General features: G+C 53.9%; 1 protein-coding gene across 4 annotated transcripts; it reads left to right on the forward strand.

The window, feature by feature from the left end:
• The first annotated feature begins 307 nt into the window (after nucleotides 1–307).
• ADA2 (adenosine deaminase 2) lies at nucleotides 308–26913 on the forward strand. 4 transcript variants are annotated; one of them, XM_022577150.2, is made up of 11 exons: nucleotides 308–396; nucleotides 2858–3178; nucleotides 4952–5177; nucleotides 6297–6507; nucleotides 11631–11705; nucleotides 19153–19280; nucleotides 20616–20706; nucleotides 21955–22063; nucleotides 24290–24447; nucleotides 24925–25127; nucleotides 25327–26913. In XM_022577150.2, exons 2-11 carry the CDS (start codon nucleotides 2866–2868, stop codon nucleotides 25424–25426), a joined length of 1614 nt encoding a protein of 537 aa, XP_022432858.1. In that variant the 5' UTR covers nucleotides 308–396; nucleotides 2858–2865; the 3' UTR covers nucleotides 25427–26913. The 4 variants fall into 4 exon arrangements, with proteins under 4 accessions (XP_022432858.1, XP_022432857.1, XP_022432859.1 ...); XM_022577149.2 differs by lacking the exon at nucleotides 308–396 and adding an exon at nucleotides 1404–1753; XM_022577151.2 differs by lacking the exons at nucleotides 308–396; nucleotides 11631–11705.

Genomic DNA, 26913 nt, shown 5'->3' on the forward strand with positions numbered 1-26913 from the left:
GCCCACACTTCACCCTGCGCTTTGAGGAGGGGAACACATCCCAAAGTTCATGAGCGGGTCTGAGTGCCTCACAGTGGTCCGTGTGGTCCAGAACTATGTTCCGGGTCATACAGGCACGGCGCACCGCGACTCACACCCCAGACAAATGAGCATAACCCATCTGCACACAGACTCACGCACACACACAGACACATGTGTGCGTATAACCCCCAGAAACGCACAAGCACACACGTGGATACTCACACACACGTAGAAACATGCGCACGCGGGCGGCCCTCCCTCCCTGGGCTGCAGGGAAGTGAAACCCCTTGGGGAAGTGAAACGGTCGGGAGCCTGGGCTTCCAACGGGCCACTGGGGGGACAGTCCACGGTCACGGTCGCTGAAACTGCCCCGAGGTAACTGGGGTCTCCTGGGTGGGGTCCGGGGACCAAGGTGTGTAGGTGGCTGGTGGCACTGCTGACTCACCTGGGCGGGGGCCCTGCCCGCGGGGTGAGTCCCGGGGGTGGGGTGGGGGCAGGGCAGCCTGGCTGCACTGCCTGCAGCGGCCCAGGGATGTGACTCAGGCTCACAGACGCACCGATCCTTTCTTCCGAGCCTGCAAACAAGCTATTTTTGTAGAGCTTTTATGCGCCTTCTTTTTTTGTTCTTAGAAATTTATTTAGTTTTTATTTTATTTATTTTTGGCTGTGTTGGGTCTTCGTTGCTGCACACGGGCTTTTCTCTGGTTGCGGCAAGCAGGGGCTACTCTTTGTTGTGGTGCGCGGGCTTCTCATTGCGGTGGCTTCTCTTGTTGCGGAGCACGGGCTCTAGGCACACGGGTTTCAGTAGTTGTGGTGCACGGGCTCATTAGTTGTGGCTCGTGGGCTCTAGAGCGCAGGCTCAGTAGTTGTGGTGCACGGGCTTAGTTGCTCCGTGGCATGTGGGATCTTCAGGGACCAGGGCTCGAACCCATGTCCCCTGCATTGGCAGGCGGACCCTTAACTCCTGTACCACCAGGGAAGCCCCTACGTGCCTTCTTCTAAAAGAGAGGGAGGACATGAAGTGGCCGTGTGGACGGGATGACCCCTTCTTCTGCGCGGCCGGCTGCTCCTGACCTGCGCTGGACACACTTCGGTCTGGCCGGCGGGGAGGAGCCCCCGGGTGCTGGGCACACAGATGCTCTGGGGTCCTTGGAGGGGACTGAGTGGGAGGTTTGGGGGTGGTGGCCCTTGTTAAATGTCATGGGGAGAGGGGACAAGGGGCGGGGCCCTTGGTGGAGGATGTTAGGGGGGCTGGATGGCTCCATGATGGGGATGGCACACACGTCACTGTCCTTCTGCCTGGAGATTTCAGCTTTGGCAAACACTGTCAACCGAGGAGAGATTTTAGGACCTGATGGAGTGGCAGGGATTCTCCGAAAGCCCAGCTCTCGGATTCGGGGTCCAACCCTGCCACGCTGCCGTCCCAGTGGATGACCATCTGGTTCCTTCTGAAAATCTCCCCCTGCGTTTCCCCCTGTGTCTCCCCCTGCGGTCTGGTATAATCATTGAATAAATACCTAGAATAATTGAGAGCCATCCCTGGAAAGAACCTTGGATGATGTGTCCTGATGACGGCCAGGCTCTCCATTTTTGTTGTATTGCTGTACCTCTATTTACTTAACATTTTTCTTTAAATTAACTGCTTTAAGTTTTTTATTCCACCTGAACAGGGATGACACATGTATCACACTTTGAGAACCACTGATGTCATCCAATTCACCCTTTTTTGCAGGTGAGGAAACAGACCCACAGTCATGAAGTGATTTGCCCAAAGTCTCACCAAGACGTGCTAATATGGGGCTGGGCCTGGGGTCTCCCCATTTACAGTTTTGATTCTTTCTGGTAGAAAGCATCATACTCTCATGTGTGCAGAAACAATTCCTAAATATGGTTCCAGTAGTCAGCCCAGGTCAGGGTCTGCCCACAGACCCAACCAGGACAGTTCCTTCCTTCTTCCTTCAAATCCCCGCTCACTGGAGACCTGAGTCAGCTGCTCTCTGGAAGCTCCTGGAATCTTTGATGCTAATATTCTGAAATGTCAGGAACACATGTCGCTGTTGAGTGACTGTGCTGGGTGCCTGCTGGGTGTCTTGCCAACCCGGTGGGGGGGCAGGTCTTCGGTTCTGGGACAATTTCTTATAGTATTTATTTCCTTTTTTTCTCCCATCTATTTTTTCTTTTTCCTTCTGAAATGTCTGTTATTTGGGTGTTGGATTTCCTGAACCAATATTCTTCTCTCCTATTTTTGTCCTACTTTCTCAAAGCTTCTCTTCAGTTCCATCTTTTAATATTGCTCGTCAATGTTTTAAATTTCAGCATTCATGTTTTTAATTTCTGAAAGCTCGTTTTATTTTTCACACCGCCCTGTTCCTGTTTTGGGGACACATAACTTTTCTCATCTCTGTAAAGATATTAACTATGGTTCTTCTGGGCTTTCTTTCGTTTCCTGTGCTAGTTCCTTCTCTGTGTTATTTTTTAAGTTCCTTTGTTATGCTGGAGCCTTCCTTTGTAAGCCTCGTGATCCTCTGCTCTCCGGTTGTATTTAAAAATGAAACACTAAAAACCCGATTTCAGTGTTTTCCTGAGCATGTCAGCAGGGCTCGCGGGGGACAAGCCCTGGCCTGGGAGGCCTCGTGGTGAACTTTTATGTGGGGAACCCCCCCTTGTCTGTACCCAGAGGTCTCTTCTCTGGGATCTCAGAGAAGGAGAAGTGTCATGTACATGCTGCCTCCTGGTCATCTGAGTATAGGATGGGAGGAGGGCAGTCCAGCTTCGACACTAAAATCTTCAGCCTCCCCCCTTCCCAAGTCTCCAGCAGAGCGATTTCCTCCTCCAGGCATCCCAATGTCCGTGTCAGGGCGGCCAGCCCTGCCCACCCTGCTGCTGGCCGTGGCCACGTCTTCTTTCTGCTCGGCCACATCCGGAGACGAAGCACGAAACCGGCTGTTGATGAGAGAAAAGATGATGCGTATCGGGGGGCAGCTGGTGCTGAAGCAGGAGGAGGAGCTGGCCAACCAGAGGCTCGGGGCCCTCAAGGAGGCTGAGATGCAGGAGGCCCTGAGGGCGGGGAGCGTCCCAGCCAGCATGCACTTCTTCCAAGCCAAAAGCCTCATTGAGAAAAGTGCAGTGTTCAACATCCTGAAGAAGATGCCAAAAGGTAGGGGTCTAGAGGGGACGGTTGTGGGGTCCTGGGGACATCGGAGGGACTAAATTGGAGCCGGTGGTTCTTGTTTTGAGTGGAGCCCAGACTCCACTGGGGCCCTGAGTCCTAGTCCTTGCTGGTGGACTCGGGGCGGGGGCTCCACGTGGCTGCCGTCCACCCTGAAACCAAAACCCTGGCTCCGAGGGGACTCAGCCTCAGACAGATGGCAGGGAGGGGGCTTGGACATCACCGGGCATCCCTGACAGGGCTGGACGTTGTCCCCTGTAAGAACCCTATCCCTCCCTGCATACGTTCTTCTAGCTTTTCTGGGGGCTAAGTTACGAAGAGGATGCGTCCCGGATAAACAACACATTTCTAGTACTTCATGGCTACTGTCCACTGGAAAAAAAGTGCGCAACGTGAGAGCTGGGAGTTCAGTTTTATTTGGGGCAAAATGAGGACTATAGCCCGGGAGACAGCATTTCGGATAGCTCTGAGAAGCTGCTCCAGAGAGGTAGGGGGAAGGTCAGTACCTACGTGATTTTGGTGAAGGGGGAGTACATGCAATGAAGCACATGTTGTTTTTGGTTTTTTTTTTTTTTGCGGTACACGGGCTTCTCACTGTTGTGGCCTCTCCCGTTGCGGAGCACAGGCTCCGGACGCGCAGGCTCAGCGGCCATGGCTCACGGGCCCAGCCGCTCCGCGGTATGTGGGATCTTCCCGGCCGGGGCACGAACCCGTGTCCCCTGCATCGGCAGGCAGACTCTCAACCACTGCGCCACCAGGGGAGCCCGAAGCACATGTTTTTTGCAGGCGGTTTCTGCTAGTCACCAAGAGCAGATGTCACCGTGAAGGATCTTAGTGTTTTTGTAAATAAGAGGAGTTAGTTTTTCCCGGAGCACAGAGGGCCTCATTCCTGATCTCCACCCTGAGCTCCTTTCAGGGGTGTCGAAGGTCAGCACCCGCAGCGGCTCGTGATTTAATCCTTGTAGAGGTAGAGGGCAAGGGCCCATCTGCAGGTGACGCTACTGTATAGACGCATCGCCGTGAACAGTAGAACAATCATGGTCCTGAGCACGTAGCTTGCAGCTGCAAGCTTTCTATACTTTTTTTTTAGTATCACAGAGATTAAAAAATGTAAAAACTGTGAGGTTGCTAAAGCAGCCTCCCTGTTTAGAGAGGGGACACGCCAGAGCTCGCACAGCGGGACACCTGCCAAGGGGCCAGTGTCCAGGCCAGGTGCTCAGATGCAGCCGGAGGGCAGAGGGGGTGAACCCTGAGCCTCGAGTCGGTGTAAGGTCTGAAGGAGGCCAGAAGCCGCAGGGCTTGGCGGGAAGCAGGAGGTGGGCAGGCCGCGTGTGGGGTGACGCGGAACAGGATGGGGGACTCAGGGACCCTGGGCGAACAGGCTGGCGTGGGCGGGCAGGGGCGGTCTTCTCACGCCCCTCACGCTGCGCTGGGCCCGGAGGACTCATCTGGGGGTCAGGCTCCCCATGGGAGCTGGAAGCCAATAGATGGAGGCCAGCCTTCTGATTGCAAACCTGCCTGTGGCCTCTTGGATGAGACCACCCAGGGCTCCTGCTGGTGAGGGACGGGGTCAAGGAGCCAGGAGGCCGGGCCACCCCGGGACAAGGCCGCCACAGACGGAAAGGGCCCCATGTCCCCAGGAACGTGGCCCCATAGAAAGCTGCACCCCTCTCGTCCGCCTCTGCTGGGCTCTCGGCCCCGAGCCCTGGGGTCAGGCTCCCCGCTGCCCTCGCCTCACCCCACCCGCCCCTCTCCCTGCAGGGGCTGCCTTACACGTCCACGACTTCAGCATCGTCAGCGTGGACTGGCTGGTGAGAAACGTCACCTACAGGCCCCACTGCTATTTCTGCCTCACCCCGAGGGGGACCCCGCAGTTCAGATTTGCTCGCTCGACTCCCCCCACCCTGAACACAACAGAATGTCCCGCGTGGGTTTTGCTGGAGAAGTTTCGAAAGGGGCTGCCGAACATCACCGAGTTTGACCACAGGTGGGTGGTGGTTCAGGAAGAACCCGTCTCGCACCTGCGCAGGTGGGCTTGGCGTGTGCGCTGTCCCCGTGGGACAGACCCTTCTAGAAACACCTGGCGTTAAAGAAGTCAGGAGGCTTTTTCTCTTAACTTTACGGGATCCTTTGCTTCACCAAGGCATTCAACACCTTCCGCTCCCGCAGCAAGTTCCTGGTACGTTTAAAACGCGATTTGACCAGTGACACTGCTGCCGCGCTGAACGGGATTTGTCTGGACCCTCAGGAAGGCCGGAGACAAGGGGATTCCCAGCTCCTGGAGCCAAGAGGGCCCAGGATGGATGAAACAGCCTGAAAACACGATGGCCAGCTTCCTAACAGACTTGTATACAAATATTATAATAACTATTCTAATCGTAGAACGATCTACAGAGGGCTTTCTTGACGTATTTCCTTGATAAGTAAGAAAATGCAGCCCAGCCTGCATTTTAAGGAGGTTGCCCAAGGCCACACAGCTGGTAAACGGCTAATCAGGGAAGTAACCTGGGTCCTGTACTGCCAAGTCCACAACTATTTCCATCGGACCTCGGGCTTGAGTTTGCTGGGGCTGCCACAATGGAATACCACAGACGGGGTGGCTTAAAGAATACCAGTGTATTTTCTCACAGTTCTGGAAGCTGGAAGTCCAAGATCAAGATGTGGGCAGGTTTCTCCAAGGCCTCTCTCCCGGGCTGGCAGATGGCCGCCTTCTCACTGTGCGTGCACCCCTGGGGTCTCGGACACCAGCCCTACTGGGTCAGGGCTCCACACTTACGACCTCATTTAACCTTAATTACTTTCTGAAAGTCCTCATCTCACATTAGGAATTAGGGTTTCAGCATCTGAATTTTGGGGACACGATTCAGTGCATAGCACCCTCCAAGGACAGCTTGGTCTGAGATGTCCGTTCAGTGGGGTCAGCCTGGCTAAGAGGCCAAGGGGGACAGCAGAGCCTGGCTGGTGGGAGCATCCTGCCAGGTGTCTCCTGGGGAGCACTTGGAGGTCCCAGGGTGGGGGGCCTCCATCAGGGAGCCCGGGCAGGAGTCCTACAGGCCGGGGTTGACGGCCTGCCGCAAGCCCCTGCCTACCCTTTGTATCCTGACAGCCTGCTAAGGAATTTCACTCTGGTGACCGAGAACCCCCAGGCGACTTATGCAAACCAAGACGCGGTCTGGGCCAAGTTCGAGACCATCTTCTTCGCGATCGCGGGCCTCGTGAGCTACGCCCCGGTATTCCGAGACTACATCTCCCAGGGCCTGGAGGAGTTCTACCAGGACAATGTGCTGTACCTGGAGCTCAGAGCCATGCTGTACCCGGTGAGTCCGTCTCTGCTCAGGCTGGACTCTCTGCTCTCACCCTGTAGGGCTTCACGGGCTCCCCACCCTGGTGCTGCATAGGACCGAGGGCCGGCTTCACCCCCAAGGGGCCTGGTGCCTTTCCGGGGGCCATGTGAGCAAGAAGCCCTGGGCGGGCCCTGCAAAACTGGGCACGTGCCCCTCACTGCCCGTCACCTCCCTTCCCTCGTGATCCCCCTGGCCCAGCTCCCCCGAGATGCACAGGCCGTGCTGATGCCTGGGCACCTGCCCTGGACTCTGGGCAGTGCCCCGTGCCCAGACCATCCTTGACCGTCTCCTTTCCTATCCAAATGCGCTACTGTGAGTCCCACAGGATGATGCCCTTGGTGCAAGGCCCGCTGAGCCTTTCATCTGGTAAATGGGTCTAGTTGCAGGTAGAGTGAGGTCTGGTGAGTTCCTGGGGGCCCTCTCTGTGGAGCACGGGGTCTTCTATGGGCAACAGAGACATTTGATTTGACTTTGAGGAAGAAAGGTCAAAGAGAAAAAAAAGGAAAAGATTGAGAAGAGTCCAAAAGTATCCCAAAGTGTCAAAATATTAACAAATCGCTCATAGGACCTTGCATGTTGGCCAGAAGCAAAGGGTGATGGGGTCTCAGGTACCTGAGACGGACCGACCTCAGCTTTGCAGACCTGAGCTGGGGGAGGCAGCGGGGTGGCTGGGGCTCCAGGCTGGGGAGGCGTCCCACAAGGAGCCCGGGCGGGTCAAGCTGCGAGGGAGGACCCTTCTGGTGGGTATGGAAGAGGACTTTCCTGAGGACTTTTGCGGGGAGGTGGGGATTGGGGGTTGAGGGAGTAGCCAAGGTACTGGAAGGTTCTTCCAGTACCTTTAGGGGGCTCACAAGAGTGTGTGCACTGAGCTGTAAGGGAGCACACTCGCCCCCAAAAGTGTCACTTTGGCATGTGGATTATTTCGAGCTGAAACAATCAAGGCCCAAAAGACTCAGGAAGAGCCTTTGACCTTCCCCCTAAGTGACTAAAAGCACCTAAAGGGCCTGTTCTCAGCATAGAGCCGCACCAGAGTCTCTGCAGAGAATATGACCGGGTGTGGTCGGGGGACCCCTCAGGGCCTGGACACCAGAGTCCACTCTGTCCCACTGTCCCTGCTGGCCCAGCAAACATGTGTTTACCAAACACTTGCTTTTTATCACCCTGTGAATTGCCTTCCTCCCCTTTGAAGTCCCAAACCCCTACCCCCAACATCCTCTTTTGTCTTGAGCTGAAGATGGTATTTAAGGTGAGGGCTTCAGCCATTTGGGTGAGCGGCTCAGTCTTCCTGGGTCTCTCCCACGTAGAGCTGTTATTAAACTTTTGCTAGATTTTCTCCTGTTAATCTGTCTCATGTCAGTTTAATTCTCAGACCAGCCAGAACCTCGAAGGGTAGATGGAAATGTCTCCCCCTACACCCCGACAGTTGGCCAGCTGGCCTAGGCAGCTGGATTCAACTTTACTGGCTGGACACCCCTGGCCCCAGGCTCCTGCGTCTCCGAGATCCTGGCAGAAGCTGAGAATCCTTATCCTGTCAGTTTGCTGGATCTCCGCCTGCAGGGGCTTTTGGAAACAGGAGTGGAAAGAGTCCTTTTTCTCTTTTCTAAAATCAGATTAGCAGGAGAAAAGATTTGTGGAGCTAGTTCTCGGGCCTTAGGGCCTCTGGGTCAGTGAATTTGGAAGACAGCTCTGGGCTTGTAAATCCTTTTCCTCCCAGAGATGGTCGCTGTTTTTCTGTGTTTCTGTCTTTTGTGTCACAAGGAGGAAAACCATTGGTCTGATTGGTTTTACTTTTTTCTTGTTCTATGTCTTGAGAGTTTGGCCTCAGCACCACTGAGAAAACTTGGCTGGTCCTGCCGTCTGGAAGGCGCAGGCACCAGGGCATTTGGTGGCCAGTCGGATAGACTGGGATTCCTAGCTGTCACCTCTGGTCGGAAGCACAGGCCACACCTGGGCTTGCAACCAGCGTCCTTGTCCAACTGTGCCGGCTCCCGGGGGTTTGTCACAAGGGGTCTCCGTCCACAAGGGGCCTCTGTCATCTCAACCTTCACGGCCGCCTTTGCTTCCTTAGACCATCCTTGGGGGCGAACTTTCTGGAGCTTGTGAGGCTGTGTCCTTTGCACTCTCCTGGGACACCTCTTTTGTTCATGGTTAAGCCACGGAAAGCCTTATGGTGTGAGTTGGTATTACGATCTTACTGTCAATGGCCAGAGGATGGATACTTTGAACTGGAAAAACTTCTAAATTGGTAAATTTTTTAGAGACCTCTCCTTGTAAACACCTGTTTTATTGGTACCAATGTTAAGACCAAAAGGTTACCTTAACTCAAACGAACAAAATGGTTTGGGAAGCCGTATGGAATTCAGTGTCCTAGCTTCGCCTCATGGGTCTTACAGATGCTAATAAAAACGGTCCATTAATTAACAAGGGAGTGAGAAGAAGGGTGAAGTCGGGACTCTTTCCAACAAGGTAGACATTTGTAAAGGGTTATTAAGGGGAGAGTCACAGGACTGGTCCCAGCAGTGTGGGAATCTATAGATGGTTATTAAGAAATGGGATGAAGGGCTTCCCTGGTGGCGCAGTGGTTGAGAGTCCGCCTGCCAATGCAGGGGACACGGGTTCATGCCCCGGTCCGGGAGGATCCCACATGCCGCGGAGCGGCTGGGCCCGTGAGCCATGGCTGCTGGGCCTGCGTGTCTGGAGCCTGTACTCCACAAAAAAAAAACAAATGGGATGAATACAATGGACATTGATGGGATTAAAACAAAGGTTTTGATAACAGCACTACCTAAGGCTGGGTGGGCCAAAGGGACCCCCCGCCAGCACCCCCTAACATGAAAGGGCCCCAAACAAGTCCTCTCTCTTTCCCCCAGTTTGGAGAAGTTTAAAGGCCAGGACGCAAAGCTGACACCTAGTAAGCCGACCTGCAATCCCGAGGGCAACAGTCAGGCTGATTAACCAAGTTAAAGATTGACAGGAGGGCCTGGGTCCCTGGGGTGGACTCCGCACTGGGGACCCAAGGCCTTTGACAAAGGAGGGTGGAGGGAACTTCCCCTGACCCCTCGAAGCGGGAACCTCAGGAGCTGTGGCACCAAAACCGCTCGTGGAGCCGAGTTGTGGTGTGAGGGTAGACGAGGTTTATAAAGCTTGGAACGTTTGAGGAGTGTTTGATGGGAAGAGATGTGATGTCCAGCTGAGAGCGCTTCCCCGACAGTATCCAAACTGGTCTGTCCATTCATCCAAATTATTGAGTGTGCCAAGGCCTTGCCACACTCAGTAATTTGAACTGACTTCAAGGGTGGCACTATTTTGGTTTTGTTACCGTATTCCATGGTCTTTATTGGCTCAGAAATTTTACTGTTTGTACACCCAGAAGCAAAAGGGCTCCAGGACTGACACACATTGACCAAAGTCATAAGAGACAGATGTATACACAAGAAAGTCAGAATGCAGTTTTCAGAGAAAATTATCAATCAGACCAGTCACGTATGCTTTCCCATCAGTAAATTCTCTCTTGAAGACAAATTTTTTTAATTGAAATATAATTGATTTACAGTGCTGTGCCAATCTCTGCTGTACAGCAAAGTGACTCTTTTATATATACAGACATTCTTTTTTTTTTTTTTTGAGTATAACTGCTTTGCAATGTTGTGTTAGTTTCTGCCGCACAGTGAAGTACATCAGCCATACACATACACGCATCCCATCCCTCTTGGACCTCCCCACTACCACCCCACCCGACTAGGCCATCACAGAGCACCAAGCTGAGCTCCCTGTGCTAAGCAAGTTCCCTTTAGCTATCTATTTTACACATGGTAGTATACTTATGTACATTCTTTTTTTTAATACTCTTTTCCATTATGGTTTATCCCAGGAGACTGGATATAGTTCCCTGTGCTATACAGTAGGACCTTGTTGTCTATCCATTCTAAATGTAATAGTTTGCATCTCCCAGCCCAACCCCAAACTCCCCGTCCATCCCTCTGCCCCACCCCACCATGGCAACCACAAGTCTGCTCTCTACGTCTGTGAGTCTGTTTCTGTTTTGTAGATAAGTTCATTTGTGCCATATTTTAGATTCCACATATAAGTGATATCATATGGTATTTGTCTTTCTCTTTCTAACTTCTTCACTTAGTATGACCATCTCTAGTTGCATCCATGTTGCTGTAAATGGCATTATTTCGTTCTTTTTATGACTCATATTCCACTGTATATATGCACCACATCTTTATCCAGTCTGTTGATGGACATTTAGGTTATTTCCATGTTTTGGCTATTGTGAATAGTGCTGCTATGACCGTAGGGGTGCATGCACCTTTTTGAATTACAGTTTTGTCCGGGTATATGCCCAGGAGTGGGATTGCTGGATCATATGGTAGCTCTATTTTTAGTTTTCTGAGGAGCCTCCATACTGTTCTCCATAGTGGCTGCACCAACATACATTCCCACCAACAGTGGAGGAGGTCCCCTTTTCTCCACACCCTCTCCAGCATTTGTTATTTGTAGACTTTTTAATATTACCATTCTGACTGGTGTGAGGTGGTACCTCACGGTAGTTTTGATTTGCATTTCTCTAATAATTAGTGACGTTGAGCATCTCTTCATGTGCCTACTGGCCATCTGTATGTCTTCTTTGGAGAAATGTCTATTAAAATCTTCTGCCCATTTTTCGATTGGGTTGTTTGTTTTTTTGTTGTTGAACTGTATGAGCTGTTTGTATACTTCGGAGATTAAGCCTTTGTCAGTTGCATCATTTGCAAATATTTTCTCCTATTCCGTAGGTTGTCTTTTTGGTTTTTTTATGGTTTCCTTGGCTGTGCAAAAGCTTATTAAGTTTGATTAGGTCCCATTTGTTTATTTTTGTTTTTATTTCTATTGCCTTGGGGTGAGGGCAAATCTTAACTTCTCCTGAAGCCAAACTATCTGATATTTTTGCATTCGGAGGCTAATTTTTAAATCCTGGGTGGGATCCCTAAACTGACTCTATTGCCCTAGTTTGACTTGAAGGGTTCGGGGACCCTGTCGTGGAGGCTGCTCTAGCCCTGAGAACCCGTCCTTCCCGTCCTGAGTCAGCGCCCCCTTTCCCCCACTTCCAGGTCTCTACTCTCCTGTGTATCCTGGATGACCCCCTTTTCCTGGGATATGTTCACACCTCCTTGAGGTCGGCCCAGGTGAGGGTGTGCATCTCCACCAGGATCTGGTGATTGTTTGCCGGTTTCACGCTGAGCACAGACCTGCAGACCTATTTCTGATTCTTGGGAAGTGGGAGTGGGCCTGACCTCGGCCCCCAGGAGAGTCTTCATCAGCCTTGTGAGCAGAGTCAGTAAGTCCTGGGTACAAACGATCCTTTCAAAAGAAAAGAGAGGGTCCAGTCCCCCTTCTACTAAGAGAAGAATTTCGGAAAGAGATGAGCTGGCCCTGGACGAGCCCGTGCAGGGCAGAGGCCAGTGCATCTCCCAGAGCCATTAGTCCCCTGTTTGGCCGGAAATCCCTTCCTTCGCCCAGCCTGGGCCCCGCCCCCAAGCCCATCCTCCTCTGGAGTCTGGTTTAAGCCCTGCCTCCACCACACCCCCCCACCTTCTTGGGACCGGCTTCCTCTCCTTGAATCCCCGTGTGTATGTCAGCCCTGGTTTCCCAGCGAGGGAAATGACTGTGAGTCATTTCAGACCCGGCAGAGTCCTCTAGAGGCTCCAGAGGTGATAATCACGCTTAGGGGTGGTAGGTGTACATGGGACTAAGTTGGAGGTGCTCTTTGGACCCTGACCTCCCAGGGTCCCAAACCTTGGGTCTTGGGTTGGGCTAGGAAGCTGACGAGTTAACTAGCCAAACGCCCCTGTCCCCCGCGCCCCTTGGTTCCCATTCAGATGATCTGACCCAGGCCACACTTCAAGACCTTTTGAAAGCACTTTATCTGCATGGTCTCCTTTGAGCCTCACCACCTGCACTTTGCAGATGTGGAAACTGAGGCTCAGAAGGGTCAAAGAGCCTGACCCAGGCCATGTGGGCAGTAAGTAGGGACGGGCCAGGGGCCGGGGTGCTGGGCTTTGAGGAACCCTGTGGGGCTACACGCATCTCAAAAGGAGCTCCCCGATGGGCTTCCGGCCTGGGGGTGTCACTGCCTGTGGGCACATCCTGGCAGCTTTCACAGAGTGGGGAGTGGGAGGGAGGCCTCCCCTTGGGGAGGGGCCTTGGGCTCCTTAGGGGGAAGGGGAGAGGAGGGAGAGAGGTGCCGAGCGGGGGTCTGAGCCCCTGGGGAGGTATTTGGGGAAGCTGCAAGGAATTGGGCCTTGCTTCCAACCCCCCTCCCCCCTCCCCACGCCCCTTGGGGACACTTGGCTCTGGGGTCTGCCCTGGGGACCTGCCCAGCTAGCCTCTCTCCCCACCTCCTCCAGCACCCAGCCAGGGCTCCCTGAAGGTGGAGGGCGGCTGGGATGTGGGCTGGGGTGAAGACTGAGGGGGATGGGATTTGCTGTTTGCTCTGGTCTGACCCTGGAACAAAGGGCCCTTGCAGTCCGGAGTCTTTGCCTAACGCCCCCTTAGCCAGAGTAGGGGAGCCATCAACACATTAACTGGAATTCTTTTCTGGGCCCCCTGCCTCCCCCTCCTTGCCTGTGGGGCTAATTCAGGGCCTGGGATGCTGTTGATGGACTATGCCACTGCCCAGCCTCCTATTGTGTCACTAATGCTCCATCACAAAGGCCACTCACCCGTAGCAACAGTTGCTAGGCGGGTCTGAGCTCCTGGGCCCCATCCCCGCCCCCTCGGCCGGAATCGGAGACTCAGACTGGGTCGGTCCAGCCTTCCGAGAGGAGCTCCCAGGGGATTATGCACAGGAGCTAGCCCAGCGGGCATTTACCCGTGGGCGGTCTCGGGGGTGGGGGGTGGACACGTCGGGGGCGAGGGAGCTCAGGATGGTCGTTCGCGGACGGCTTCCTGGATGCTGTCACTGTGTAACCAGCGGTCACACTGCTCCCCCTACCCACTCCCAGGGTTTTGTCCTGGGTTCTTAGCAGAATCCTTCATTAGAAACTCCACCTGGCTTTTTGCTCTAGTGACCCGTGTTTCACGTCATTGGTGTTGCTTTGCGGAATCCCGATGGCCGCGCTTTCCTACTACGTTGCGCTGTGATCGCGCTCTAAACAAGGCTGTGAAATCGACGAAAACGGTAGATCTCCAGCCTAGAGGTACATTATTATATGAGAATCACCTGGGCGAGTTTAAAAAACCAGGTTCTACCCCCAGAATTTAATTAACCCGGGGTGGGATCCAGGCATTTTCTCCTCACTAGGTGGTTGGAGACTTTGAGACAGCGCCCCTCCACCGCGATGCCGCCGACCCCCAGCCCCCCACTCCAGCCAGGGAGCCTCAAAATCCTCATCTGTAAAATAAGACCTACCCAACAGTGCAGTTTTTAGGGTTAAATGAGATCGATGGAAAGCTCTCGGCATATGCCTGGCACGTAGCAGAAGCTCAGTTCGTGCTTTTTAAGTGAATCCGGCTCTAGAAGTGGAAGCTGGTTGCATTCGGAACTAGAGCTTCTGAGTCCTAGTTTCTGGTCTGACACAAGCTAATTGTGTGACCTTAAGCAACGCTGCCCCCACATTTCCTTTCTGTTCCTTCAGCTTCAAATTCTTTAATTCCATAATATAGACAACGGGAATTTGTAATCTTGTACTAGTTTAGGAAAGTAGTATGTAGTTTGAATAACTTCCCCACAAATATACACCGCCTCAAGTAAACTGCAGGATTTGAGATCATCTAAATTGAGTCCAGTGTGTTTTTAATCCAAGGGGGCTTATTACAGAGACATAGCCGCTTCTGTACCCCTGAGCCGTAGACGAATGACAGACCGCTTCTTGTACTTACAGGTTGTCACATTCTCAGATGGTAACTCATCTTCCTGCAGGACAACTGCAAATTTGAGTTGTTTTTCTGCATCTGGCCATAGGTTGCTGATAACAACACGGTATTACTAGTTATCATTTCTTTTTTCAAAATTTTATTAGGGTAGAGTGGCTTTACAACGTTGTGTTACTTTCTGCTGTATAATGGAGTGAATCAGCTATAGGTATACACATATCCCCTCCCCCTTGGACCTCCCTCCCGCGCTCCCCATCCCACCCATCTAGGTCCCCACAGAGCAATAAACTGAGCTCCCTGTGCTATACAGCAGGTTCCCACTAGCTATCTTTTTTACAGGTGGTGGTGTATTTATGTCAAACCTAATCTCCCAGTTCATCCCACACCCCTTCCCCCACTTTGTTCACATGTCCATTCTCTACATCTCCGTTTCTATTCCCGCCCTGCAGATAGGTTCATCTGTACCATTTTTCTAGATCCCACACATATGTGTTAATATACGATATTAGTTTTTCTCCTTCTGACTTAACTTCGCTCTGTATGACAGACTCTAGGTCCATCCATGTCTCTACAGATGACCCAATCTTGTTCCTTTTCATGGCTGAGTAATATTCCATTGTATATATGCGCCACATCTTCTTTACCCATTCATCTGTCGATGGACACTTAGGCTGCTTCCATGTCCTGGCTGTTGTAAATAGAGCTGCAGTGAACATTGGTGTGCATGTATCTTTTCGAATTGTGGTTTTCTCAGGGTATATGCCCAGTTGTGGGAGTGCTGTGTTATTATGGAGAACAATATGGAGGTTCTTTTAAAAACTAAAAATAGGGACTTCCCTGGGGGTGCAGTGGTTAAGAATCCGCCTGCCTGTGCAGGGGACACAGGTTCGAGCCCTGGTCTGGGAAGATCCCATATGCTGCGGAGCAGCTAAGCCTGTGAGCCACAACTACTGAAGCCCACGCACCTAGAGACTGTGCTCTGCAACAAGAGAAGCCACTGCAATGAGAAGCCCGCGCACCACAACTCAGAGTAGCCTCCGCTCACTGCAACTAGAGAAAGCCCGCGCAGAGCAACGAAGACCCAACGCAGCCAAAAAGAAATAAGTAAATTTATTTTTAAAACCCCCTAAAAATAGAACTACCATATGACCTAGTTACCATTTCTGAGTGCTTTACAAATATTAACTGATTTGATCCTTGCAACAAACCTCTGAGGTATGATTGGTTTGGAATATATTGTAGCTCACTGGAGCCTGAACCCAGAAGGCTGACCACAACCTCAAACCAGATGAGAACTTTCCTCTGAGGCTTGGCTTCAGAGCCTGTTCTAACTGCACCATTGCGGCTGTGAGGGGCTTCAGGTCTCACCCTGGAAAGGGTCTCCACTCTTGCAAGTGGGGGGCCCTTGCGCTTTCAGATTCCCATCTTGGTGCTCCCATCAAGGCTGCAGTTTCTTGGGCAGAGGCTGGAGGCCAGAGGGGCATGAGCTCGGGGCCTGGGCGGCCCCAGGGGAGACTTACTGGGGTGCCAGAAGACCAGGAAATGTTCTGGATGCGGCTTCAGTGTCTGCCCTTGTCGCTCTCCGCGCCACGGGAACTAGCAGTGGGACCGCTGACAGAATCCATGAGTGTGAACCACCCTGAGTGCATCAGGCCTCCGTGGCACCTTTTGTGTAGCCATGCAGACTCGATTAACCTGCCAGGGATCTTCCTTTAGGCAGAATATCATGTGTTGATCTATATATTTAAGTTTCTTTCTTCTGTCTCCTGTGCCCCCCCAACATCCATCTATCCACCCATCCCCTAAAACGTGCTGCGTGGGGCTTACTTTTTCTTTTTTTTGGCTGCAGTGTGCAGCAGGCAGGATTAGTTCCCCAACCAGGGATGGAGCCCATGCCCCCTGCAGTGGAAGCATGGAGTCCTAACCACTGGACCGCGAGGAAAGACATAGCACTTTTTTTTTTTAATTGAACTATAGTTGGTTTACAATGTTGTATTAGTTTCAGATGCACAGCAAAGTGATTCAGTTACACACATATATATGTATCTGTTCTTTTTCAGATTCTTTTCCATTATGGGTTATTACAGGGTATTGAGTATAGCTCCCTGTGCCGTACAGTAAGCCCTGTCTTAGTATTTTTAAAGCTGGAAGTAGGGATTTCCCTGGTGGTCCAGTCACACTTCCACTACAGGGGGTGCATTTTCGATCCTGGGTCAGGGAACTAAAAAAAAAAGAAAGAAAAAGGTGCAAGTAGACAGCACTCTTCTTAGGTTAAAGCGTTTCTGGAACTCCTCCTCTGGTCCTAGGAGAGGAGGTGGGAAGGTCAAGTGACATGGACCCCGTTCTTAGGGATCTCCGACCCAGCTGGGGTGTCTGGACAGGTGACTTGTAATGACGGAGCAGTCAAGGCACGGGGCAGAATTCCGTCCTTCCCTTCTGCAAATCAGGTGGGTAATGCCAAGATGACATGACGTCAGCTAGTAATTTTGGGTTGAGTTAATACAATGGTTCTCAAACTTTTACTCACAAAATCTTTGAGGATCCTAAAGGGCTTTTGTTTATGTGGATTATATCTACTATATCCTGTATAATATAACCAGTATTAGAAACTAAAACTGAGAAATTTTCAAAGCACAAGCCTACACAATTACACCATCTATTTTGTGTCAGAGCAATATTGCCATATGTGATGCAGCTTCTGGAAAATTCTGTACACTCAGAGAATTAGAGTGAAAAAGAAAACATCTCAACATTTTTATGAGACAGTTTTGAATTTGTAGACTTTGCAAAAGTCTAGGGGACCCTCAGCGGCTCCTTGACTATCCTTTGAGAACTGCTGGAGTACAGCATCAAAGATTTGAAGATTCTAACAGAATGCCTTGATCAGTAACAGGAAAAGCATTCTTTTAAAAAATCCTTTGGGGACTTGCCTGGTGGTGCAGTGGTTAAGAATCCACCTGCCAATGCAGGGGACATGGGTTCGAGCCCTGGTCCGGGAAGATCCCACATGCCGTGGAGCAACTAAGCCCCTGCACCACAACTACTGAGCCTACCCTCTAGAGCCTGCGAACCACAGCTACTGAGCCTGCGTGCCACAACTACTGAAGCCCACGCACCTAGAGCCCGTGCTTGGCAACAAGAGAAGCCACCGCAATGAGAAGCCCACGTACCGCAACGAAGAGTAGCCCCCGCTCGCCGCCACTAGAGAAAGCCCGCACGCAGCAACGAAGACCCAACGCAGCCAAAAAAACCCCCACAAAACTTTGTAAGTAGGAAAGGAAGAAAGTAAGTTTCCTTTACCTTCTTACGTTCTGTTCTTGGGATGTGCAAATTAAACTGACAAAAGCAGGGCTTCCCTCGTGACGCAGTGGTTAAGAATCCGCCTGCCAATGCAGAGGACATGGGTTCGAGCCCTGGTCCGGGAAGATCACACATACCGCGGAGCAACTAAGCCTGTGCACCACAACTACCGAGCCTGCGCTCTAGAGCCCGTGAGCCACAACTACTGGGCCCGTGTGCCACAACTACTGAAGCCCGCGTGCCTAGAACCCGTGCTCCACAACAAGAGAAGCCGCCACAATGAGAAGCCCGCACACCACAACGAAGAGTAGCCCCTGCTCGCTGCAACTAAAGAAGGCCGGTGTGCAGCAACGAAGACCCAACACAGCCAAAAATAAATAAATAAATTTATTTAAAAAATAAACTGACAAAGGCCACATTAGCAGGAGAAAAGGCATAGAAATTTCATTTGATGTCAACGTTTAATTTTTACGTGCATGGAGACCTTCATAGAACAGACGTGAAGACCCAAAGAAGTGGGTAGACCAGGTTCTTATATGCTACAGTACTTTAACAAATGGTGAGAAATTGTGGAAAAGCAATAAGACAAAGGAAAAGAGGTTTGGGTTTCCAGGTGCCGTAAATTGTGGGGAGGTAAGTGTATGGGGGAACTAATAGAAGACGGGTTATTTTAGTCAGATTCATCTGTTCAGATCCAGCTTGGAGCCCAGTTGAACTGGGCTGAAGGAGCCCAGTTTCTGTCTGCAGTGATAAGGGCTGTTTTCCCGGAACGGGAGCTGGAAGGGGGCGCCTTCACAGACAGAAATGTATGTCCTGCTCTGAGGCAGAAAGGAGGGCACAGAGCTCTGTCTGCTTCTGTGCTTCTTAATTGCCTTTAGCTCAAAATAATCCTTATGTAAAAGTGGGATCTTTGGGGGCAGCACATCTGATACCCCTCAGGACCCCCAGAGATGGACAAGCAAAAAGCCTGCTCTTCCCCACTGCATGTTTTCTCTTGTCTCACCTACTGTGCACCCCTGGCTCTTCCCATTCTGCCCCTGACCATTTCGCTCTTGGTGTCCCTAGTGGCTTGGCCACCTCAGGGGTCCCCTGCCTTGGGGTGGGAGAGTGGGGAGATGAAGTGGGTCCTTGGAACACCTTTTATGGCTTGTGTCCTGTTGTCAGCTGGCCTGTTCCTCATTCGCTGCACAAACGCTTACTGAGCACCGACCATGTGCCAGGCACTGTTCTAGGTGCCAGGACCCAGCCCTGAACAAGAGGCAGACATCCCAGCCTCGTGGCACCAAAGAGCATTATCCCATTCGGGGCTGGGACTTCTGATCAACCTCAGAGGCCGTCACAGGCACTGAACAAGGACATCACAGAGTCCAACCTAGTTTTGGAGACTGTTGGCAGTTGGGACTGGAGACCTGCTCTGCTCACCTCTGACATCTGGTCGGGACCATGCTTCCCTCGCAGGTGTATGAACTGAATGGGACGGTCTACAGCCCAGAGTGGTCGGTGAGGTTGTACGAAGAAGTGGCTCGTAATTTTGCAAAAGAGCATCCTGGGTTTATTGGAATCAAACTCATTTATTCGGATCACAGGTGAGAGCGAGCACGGCTGAAGCTGAAGGAGCTAGGAGGAGACGGGGGTGGGGCGGGGGGGAGGGGCTGGGAAGCTGGGGCCAGAGACCCCGGGGGACTCCATGTGCCGTAGCGGGCGTGCAGAATCCACTCTGAAATCCCGACCAGGCTGGAATGAAGAACTGTGGCAACTTTCCAGTTCATTCCAGGCTGTGACCCACACTGGCCTGGGTCATCAGTTACGGGTTTAGTGTTTTTGCCTGAATGTTTTTTGCTTCAATCTGCGGCCGGGTTCTGCCTCACGGCAGCCACGTCTGTGTGGAGACCTCTGGGAGCTGCAAAGAAAGACTCACCCTTGCCCCAAGCAAGAGAAGGAAGCCTCCAGCGGAATTCAGATTTTCCCGAGGAAGGGTCTCCCTTCTGTCAGAAAGCAGCCAGTCTGGACAGTCGGCGCCGTGTCCAGCCGGAGGGTTTGGGGAGGGCAGACCCCGCCTGCTCAGCCCCCCGCCGGGGGAGGTGGAAGGGCAGTCAGACCTCCCTGGAGCCCCCTCCCGTCCTGGTGAGACTTGGGGCCACCAGAACTGGTGGGCCAGGGTGGAGCTGGCAGTGGTGGACGGTGGAGGCTCCCGGGGGCCGGTGTCAGGAGTGCGGCCGCACGGCGTCCCCTTGGCGCTTGGGACGGAGGCAGCTGCTCCCGGTGCAGAGGAGGGACGGGCAGGTGTGGGGCTCACAGAGCCGGGGATGGAACAAGTGGGCCGATGCCTCGGCCCCATCATGGACTTGTGCCTTTTCTCTTTGTGCTTCCGTGGTGTCGCTCCCGCCTTTTCCCTGCCCTGGGCTGGAAGGGAGAGACGTGCAGGGGAGAAGAGACACTTTGGTCGTGTGGTTTCTGCAGTGCCCGGGCCTTGCTGACGGAACCAGGGCCCAGGCCCAGCTGCCCTGGCAGGGACTGGGTGGCCTGTGGTGTTTCACAGGTGCCCAGGGAACAGTGGGCTGGGCACATCCAGGACCATCCTCTCAGGGATGCGGGGCAAGTTTCGGGCATGGCCGCTTTGCTTCAGTCAAATGCAGACCAATAAAACCACTATTTGTTTTGACCCCGTGGGTCCCTGTCCCCACTGGCTTTCCAGAGCCTGCGCTCTCTGTGGGCCCCGCCAGAGTCCTTGAAAGGATGGATTTGGGCAGAATTTCTCCGTGATGTGGCACCTGGGGGGCACAACAGCCTGGATGGGGCGGGGTCGTGTGGGCAGGGCGGCTGGGTGCCCTGGACGAGGCCAGGCTGGCCGTGAGGGGCGCTCACTACACCCATTGGCCCCGAGGAGCCTGCGCCCGTGCTTCTCTCCATCTCTCCCACAGGTCCAAAGATGCGTCCACCATCACAAAATCCATCCAGACAGCCATGGAACTTCGAGCCAAGTTCCCCGGGATGGTGGCGGGGTTTGACCTGGTAATGGGCCCAGCCCAAAGCCCTTTGGGAAGAGCTGGGTGGCTGGCACCCTCCCTCGGGGCCTGGGGGGGTGGGGAAGGGAGAACAGAAAAGTTCAGAAAAAGGCTAGAAAGGGAAGCTCCAGAGCAAGGAAGGGCCAGGATGAGGGGCTGCCCCCCACTCCCCGGCCTCTGCCCTGCTCTGGCCTCAATGCCCACGACACATCGCTCTTCAAGCTGCAGCCCAGGGCTGGGGTGTCTGGAAGGAGACATGGGGCTGGGCCTAAGCGTACCGTCCAGGATCCAAAAGCGGCCCCGCCCCCTTCACCCCAGCTGTTTCCAAAGCCCCCTCACCCCCCTGCCCCAAATAACAGCCAGGCCACACTTCCAGGTGACAACTCCTTAATCTCACTAAGAAGCTAGATTAATCTAACTGGCTAAAGGCACCCGACCCCCTCTCCCAGAATCTGCGCATTTTACTCGAGACTGTGCTGAAGCCCTTACTTTCAGACCCTCCAGGGCCCCGGGAGCGGATCTCAAGAAATTGTTTTCTTTGGACCAGGGTGTCCTCCTGGGGTCCTTGGGGGCTGCTCAAGGGATCCGGCCTCTCCAACCCCTTTTCCCCTCTGTCTGCGGTGCCTCCCAACCGGTCCCTACAGGACTCAGGTGCACGAGTCCTCGAGGGAAGCCGGGCTGGTGTTGTTCAAAGGGTCGGCTGGGGTCTGCGCTCCGTCCTGCTGCGCTGAGCACCCAGCTTGTGTTATCACGAGAGTGTCAGCGCCCCTCCCCGCTTTCTCTCCCAAGCCTCTCTCACTCCCGCCCCTGGGGGTGGGGCTCCCTTTGAAGAGCCGACTTTGGTGCAATTGCTGTGGGGTTAATTACAGCTGAGGGACTCTGCTGGGAGCTGCCAGGCCCGGGGAGCCCAGGGGTCGAAGGCCAGAATCCTCCCGACCCTGGTCTAGGGCTCAGGCTCTCCCGCCCTCTCTGTCTCTGTCTCTGTGTCTCTCTGAGTCTCTTTCTCCCCCAACAAGGAGCTCGGGCTGGAGTGCAGGGCTGGGAAGGCCGTGTGCAGGACACCACGCAAAGGCTGGGAGGGTCGAGGTACAGCCTCTGAATAAGGGGGGAGTTATTTCGGGGCAATGCGCTCTCTTTTTCTTTCCCAGTCCTGCTACTGGTCCCTCTCAAAAGGCTGTGTGCCTGAGGCCCGAGCAGTGCTGGCAGGTACAGGGCTGCAGGGCACACCAGCAAGGCCCCCAACTCTGTCCTGCAGGTGGGGCGAGAGGACACGGGCCACTCCCTGTATGACTACAAGGAGGTTTTGATGATTCCAGCCTCGCGGGGCATTAAGCTGCCTTACTTCTTCCACGCCGGAGAGACAGGTGAGCCTATGACCCCGTCGGGGACAGAGGGGGTGATGGGCAGGGGCCCTGGCCATCTCCGAGGGCACGGACGGGACACCGGGAAGTGGACTGACAGCCCCAAGCCGTCTCGCGACACCTGTCCCTTTCACGTACATTATCACATCTGTCCTGACAGCAACACCCGGAGAAGGAGGGACAGTGATACTGGGGCAGCTGCCCTTCACATACGTTATTCATAGCTCTCAGCCGGTCCTGCCAGGAGGGCGCTTTTACCCCCATTTACAGGTGAGGAGCCCAAGGCTCCAGCCAAACACAGTAATTGGTCCACGGTAAGGAGCTGGGAACCTTTCTGATGATCTCCTTTTTATAAGGCATGAACTGTGCTTTTGAGGTCGACTCCCCTGCAAAGTGGCACACCGGGAGGTGGTGGGAGAGGGACCACCAGACCAGCGCCACGTCTGGGAGGCACTGTCCACACCCACCAGCCTGAAGGGGGGACCCCACCCCACTCAGGCAGCCTGGCTGCCCTTGTTTCTGAAATGCCATCCGCCCAGCCATGCCTCTGCTCCTCAAAGCTCAGTCCACGGGCCCACTGGTCGTCGCTCAGCCTCCAGACATTCCAGACCTTAAATAAAACGCGTCGACTCTCAGCAGAAGCAGCACCAGGTCACAGTTGCGACATCAGATCCCAGGGAAGATTTGGGGGGCTTAGACCTGCTGCATCCCGACTGGCACCCCTCAGAGCACCTTGGGCTCCTGCCACCTGAGAAGACCTAGGAGACAAGGGCAGAGCCGTGGGAGCTGGGATTTCATAGCCAGGCTTAAACCCTGGTGTCTCATCATCTATCAGAGGAAGGCTCCTGTGCACTAATCTCTCATTTATGTATTTATTTAGGCTGCCCCGGGTCTTAGTTGTGGCACGCGAGCTCTTAGTTGCGGCACGCGGACTCTTAGTTTTGCCGTGCGGCATGCGGGATCTAGCTCCCTGACCAGGGATCGTGGAGTCTTAACCACTGGATCACTAGGGAAGTCCCGCCAGGGAAATCCCGCGTTAATCTCTTTTTCCTGACATTATTTTCAAGTCCATTTAGATCCAAGCTGTTCTAGGAGATTTAAAGAATTTTTTGTGGGGGTGGGGAAGTGGAGATGGTGTGTGTAGGGGGGGGCGTTAGCCTTGAAGACCACGTGGTTTAGTTGGGAAAATCATACTCACCTCTGTGAAATCATCTCAATTCCAAGACGCATGGTCCTAGGAGAGGATTTTGCCAGGACTTGGGTATTTAATACCTTTAGTTAAAAAGAAGAAAATCTTTGAAAAGAAGTAGTAGTTAGGGAACTAGTGAAAATCCACCCGAAGCACATGCCCTCACCAGCAATGGGAATACTTGGGCTTCATTCCCAACAGAAAAGTGGAGTTTTCACATTTCCCGTGTGAATCAGTCAGGATGCTTTTCCAGGCACGGGGCCCTCACACCCGGGTCTCACAATTAGGTCTTCTGTGATCTCCCGCAATAAGTAACCTCTGCTTTCTTTCTGGGTCCGGGATTTCACCCCACTTGGTCCTAGATAGTGAGGTCACAGCCAGGCGTGACCAGAGAGGAGCTGTTTCCTCCAGGGCACCTCCTTGTACTGGGGGGAAGCTGCAGGAGTCCTCACCCGCACCCTCCCTCCCCAGGCTGGCAGAGTCCGAACTGCCATTCTCACCTCCAGCGAGGCCCTGCCAGCAGGAAGCCGCCTCGGGGTGGCTGGTTCCTGCCAGCCGCTGCCATCCTGCCACGGGCTGTCCCAAGAGCTCTGTCACAGATAGAAATTAAAGTTCGTAGAAATCATTAGAGTGACCGAGTCTGCAGCACATTGCTGTAGAGACCCTACACATAAAATTCCCAGAAAACAGCTCTGGAAACAAACATAAAATGGAAAGAAAGAATCTGGACGGTGGGTCAGGTAGACCAAGGCTTGAAACCCAGTTTTGCTGCTTCCTACCTGAGGACCTTGCTTGAGTTTATAAAGCCTGTGTGGGTTTCAACTTCCTCAACTGTTACATACGTACATATATACATACGTACCTATAGGCAGGCCGTACCTCTCTTCAGCATCGTCATAAGGAAAACGTGTGCGCATGTGCGCTTTTGTGTTAATGTTCATTTCTCTTCCTTTTCCTGCTTGGGGAGTCTGGGCCTTTCACCTGCAGATGGTCTGTGGGTCCCATCCATCCTACTGAAGACCCACCCCCTTTACTCCTAGACTGGCAGGGTACTTCTGCAGACAGAAACGTTCTGGATGCCCTGATACTGAACTCGACCAGGATTGGCCATGGGTTTGCTTTGAGCAAACACCCTGCCGTCTGGGCTGAGGCTTGGAAGAAGGACATCCCCATCGAAGTCTGTCCCATCTCCAACCAGGTACGCAGGCTCCCTGGGGCCAGTGGAGGGCACTCTCCTCCCCCAGCCACGGCCAACCTTTCTCCGGCATAATCTCTCCGTTAACTCCCTTGGTTTCTCTGTCCCTCCACTCTCTCACTCCCGTTCGTGAAGTTATGTAGGAATGGGCTTTGCCTAAACCATTCATAGTAATGAGGGTCCCCAGTGGGGCGGGATTACGGGTGAAGCTATGGACAAAGCTAAAGGGGCCCAGGACGGACACGCAGCGGGTAGTGTGGGGTCCCACTGCTGGGCAGCTGCTGCGAGCAGGACCAAGAGAGACCAGATGTTTGTGGAGAAAACGAGGAATCGTGGGAGGACCGGCTCTTCCTGCGTCAGGATCACCCAGAGTCCCAATGCTCAGAACAGTGACGGGGATGGCAAGGCCCGATTATACTCACGGCCTCACCTTCCTCGTGACGGCTCTTCATGCATGCACGGTTGTCTCTGACTGGGCAGGTTCTGAAGCTGGTGTCTGACCTGAGAAACCACCCTGCAGCTGTGCTGATGGCCACCGGGTACCCCATGGTCATCAGCTCTGATGACCCCGCTACTTTTGGAGCCAAAGGCTTGTCCTATGATTTCTACGAGGCCTTCATGGGCATCGGGGGGATGACGGCCGACCTGAGGACACTCAAACAGCTGGCCATGAACTCCATCAGGTGAGTGTACGTGTTGTCTTCGGTCACCGCCTGTGTTGACCGCTCCGAGGTTTGGGCTGAGGCCCGAAGGTTTCCGTGCGCTTCTCCGCATCGTCTCTTATCCTGTGACTGCCCTCGGGCTGGGGACGTGGTGGCCTGCCAGCATCCGAGGTCCCCTCCCGCCCCTCCCCAGGCTGACCCGGGCGCCCCTCCCCCACAGGTACAGCGCCCTGTCGGAGCCGGAGGAGCAGTTTGCCATGGCAACCTGGGAGGAGAGGTGGTGGAAGTTTGTGGCCCAGCTGGCAAGGGGCCCCAAGTGAGGAGACGGCGGCCGTCTGTCACCCGCTGCCTCTGCTTCCCTCCGCCGCGGCCTCACCTTCTCTCCGCCGGTCCGGAACCCAGGGAAGTCACCTCCGTCTCTTTACCAGAACCGACCTGAGAAGGCCACCCTCAGCCTCCACCTCGCCCAACCTCTCAGAGCCCTCATCAGTGGACCCCACACACCTCGTGGAATGTCCTCCCTCGGCCTCGGTGACACAACCCCTCCGGTTCCTGCTTCCCTCCAGCCGCAGCTCCCGGGGGACCCTGTCCCCGAGCTCCTCTTGGCTGATCGCGGGTGGGCGTCCCTCAGCTCAGCCCTGCACTTTTGTCTCGGCTGCCTCCCTCCCCTTTTCTCTCTTCACTCCACACTCTTCTCCTGGGTGGTCTCGTCCACTCCTTCCCTTTAGAAACCGCGTACTTGTTGATGATTCCCAAACCTGTGGGTGATTCCCAATCAATACACTCGATGGCCCACAGGAGCCTCGGAGACCGGCTCCGAGCAACGCTTCCCTCCCAGGCGTCTCAGTGACTGGCATGGCTGTCCACGCGGCGCAGAGGTCGTCAGAGGAGTTCTTGCTGCCCCTGTTCACCCACCCTCCCCACACCGCTGCTGCCTGCCCTGCAGCCGCTGTATGCACTCTGGCCTGACTCGCAACAGTCCCTAGCTGCTCTCTCTCTTCTCTTTGCCCTTTCCAGCTCGTTCTCCCAGAGCAATGACTGTTTAAAGTTAAATTAGGGGCTTCCCTGGTGGCGCAGTGGCTAAGAACCCACCTGCCAATGCAGGGGACACGGGTTCGAGCCCTGGTCCGGGGAGATTCCACATGCCGCGGAGCAACTAAGCCCGTGAGCCACAACTACTGAAGCCTGCGTGCCTCGAGACGGTGCTCCACAGCAAGAGAAGCCACCGCAATGAGAAGCCCGCGCGCTGCAACGAAGAGTAACCTCTGCTCGCCGCAACTAGAGAAAGCCCGTGCACAGCAACGAAGACCCGACACAGCCAAAAATAAATAAACAAATTTATTTTTAAAAAAAGTTAAATTAAAGCAGGGTCCTCCACTGTGACAAGTCTGTGCACTTAGGAAACTCCTGTCCCCACTGGGCACGTAGCACCCTCTGAGCCGGGGTCCCTCCCACTCCATCCCGCCCCGCACGGGACTCCAGCCTCGGTGTCCTGAACTCTGCCCGCCCCAGGGCCCCCCTGGGTCTCTCTGCCGGGAATGCTGCTTCTCCCGCTTGTGTGTGACTCTTGTCACCCTCGGGCTTCATGTCCTTGTTTCAGAAAGGCTTCTCCCTCGGGGCACCTTGCTCTTCCCTCCCACCCCACCGTGATGTGTAATGACCATGTATTTAGTTCTGCGGGGCCGCCCTCCCCCACTCCGTCATCTCCCCGTGGACAGGCACGAATGACCGGTTCACGTCCACCGCGAGCCCGGAGCCCAGCCCGTGGCCAGTCAGCCCCCAATAAACATTGTGTTGCAAGAACAGA

The sequence above is a fragment of the Delphinapterus leucas genome, chromosome 11 (genome assembly GCF_059928025.1).
Source record: "Delphinapterus leucas isolate spDelLeu-1000000601 "Yukka" chromosome 11, BTC_Dleu_Yukka2, whole genome shotgun sequence".
NCBI lineage: Eukaryota > Metazoa > Chordata > Mammalia > Artiodactyla > Monodontidae > Delphinapterus > Delphinapterus leucas.

Coding starts and splice junctions, on each gene's coding strand:
- ADA2 (XM_022577149.2), top strand. CDS start 1,726: ATGTCATCCAATTCACCCTTTTTTGCAG. Junction 3,179..4,951: donor CCTGAAGAAGATGCCAAAAG/GTAGGGGTCTAG, acceptor CTCTCCCTGCAG/GGGCTGCCTTACACGTCCAC. Junction 25,128..25,326: donor CTGGCCATGAACTCCATCAG/GTGAGTGTACGT, acceptor CCTCCCCCACAG/GTACAGCGCCCTGTCGGAGC.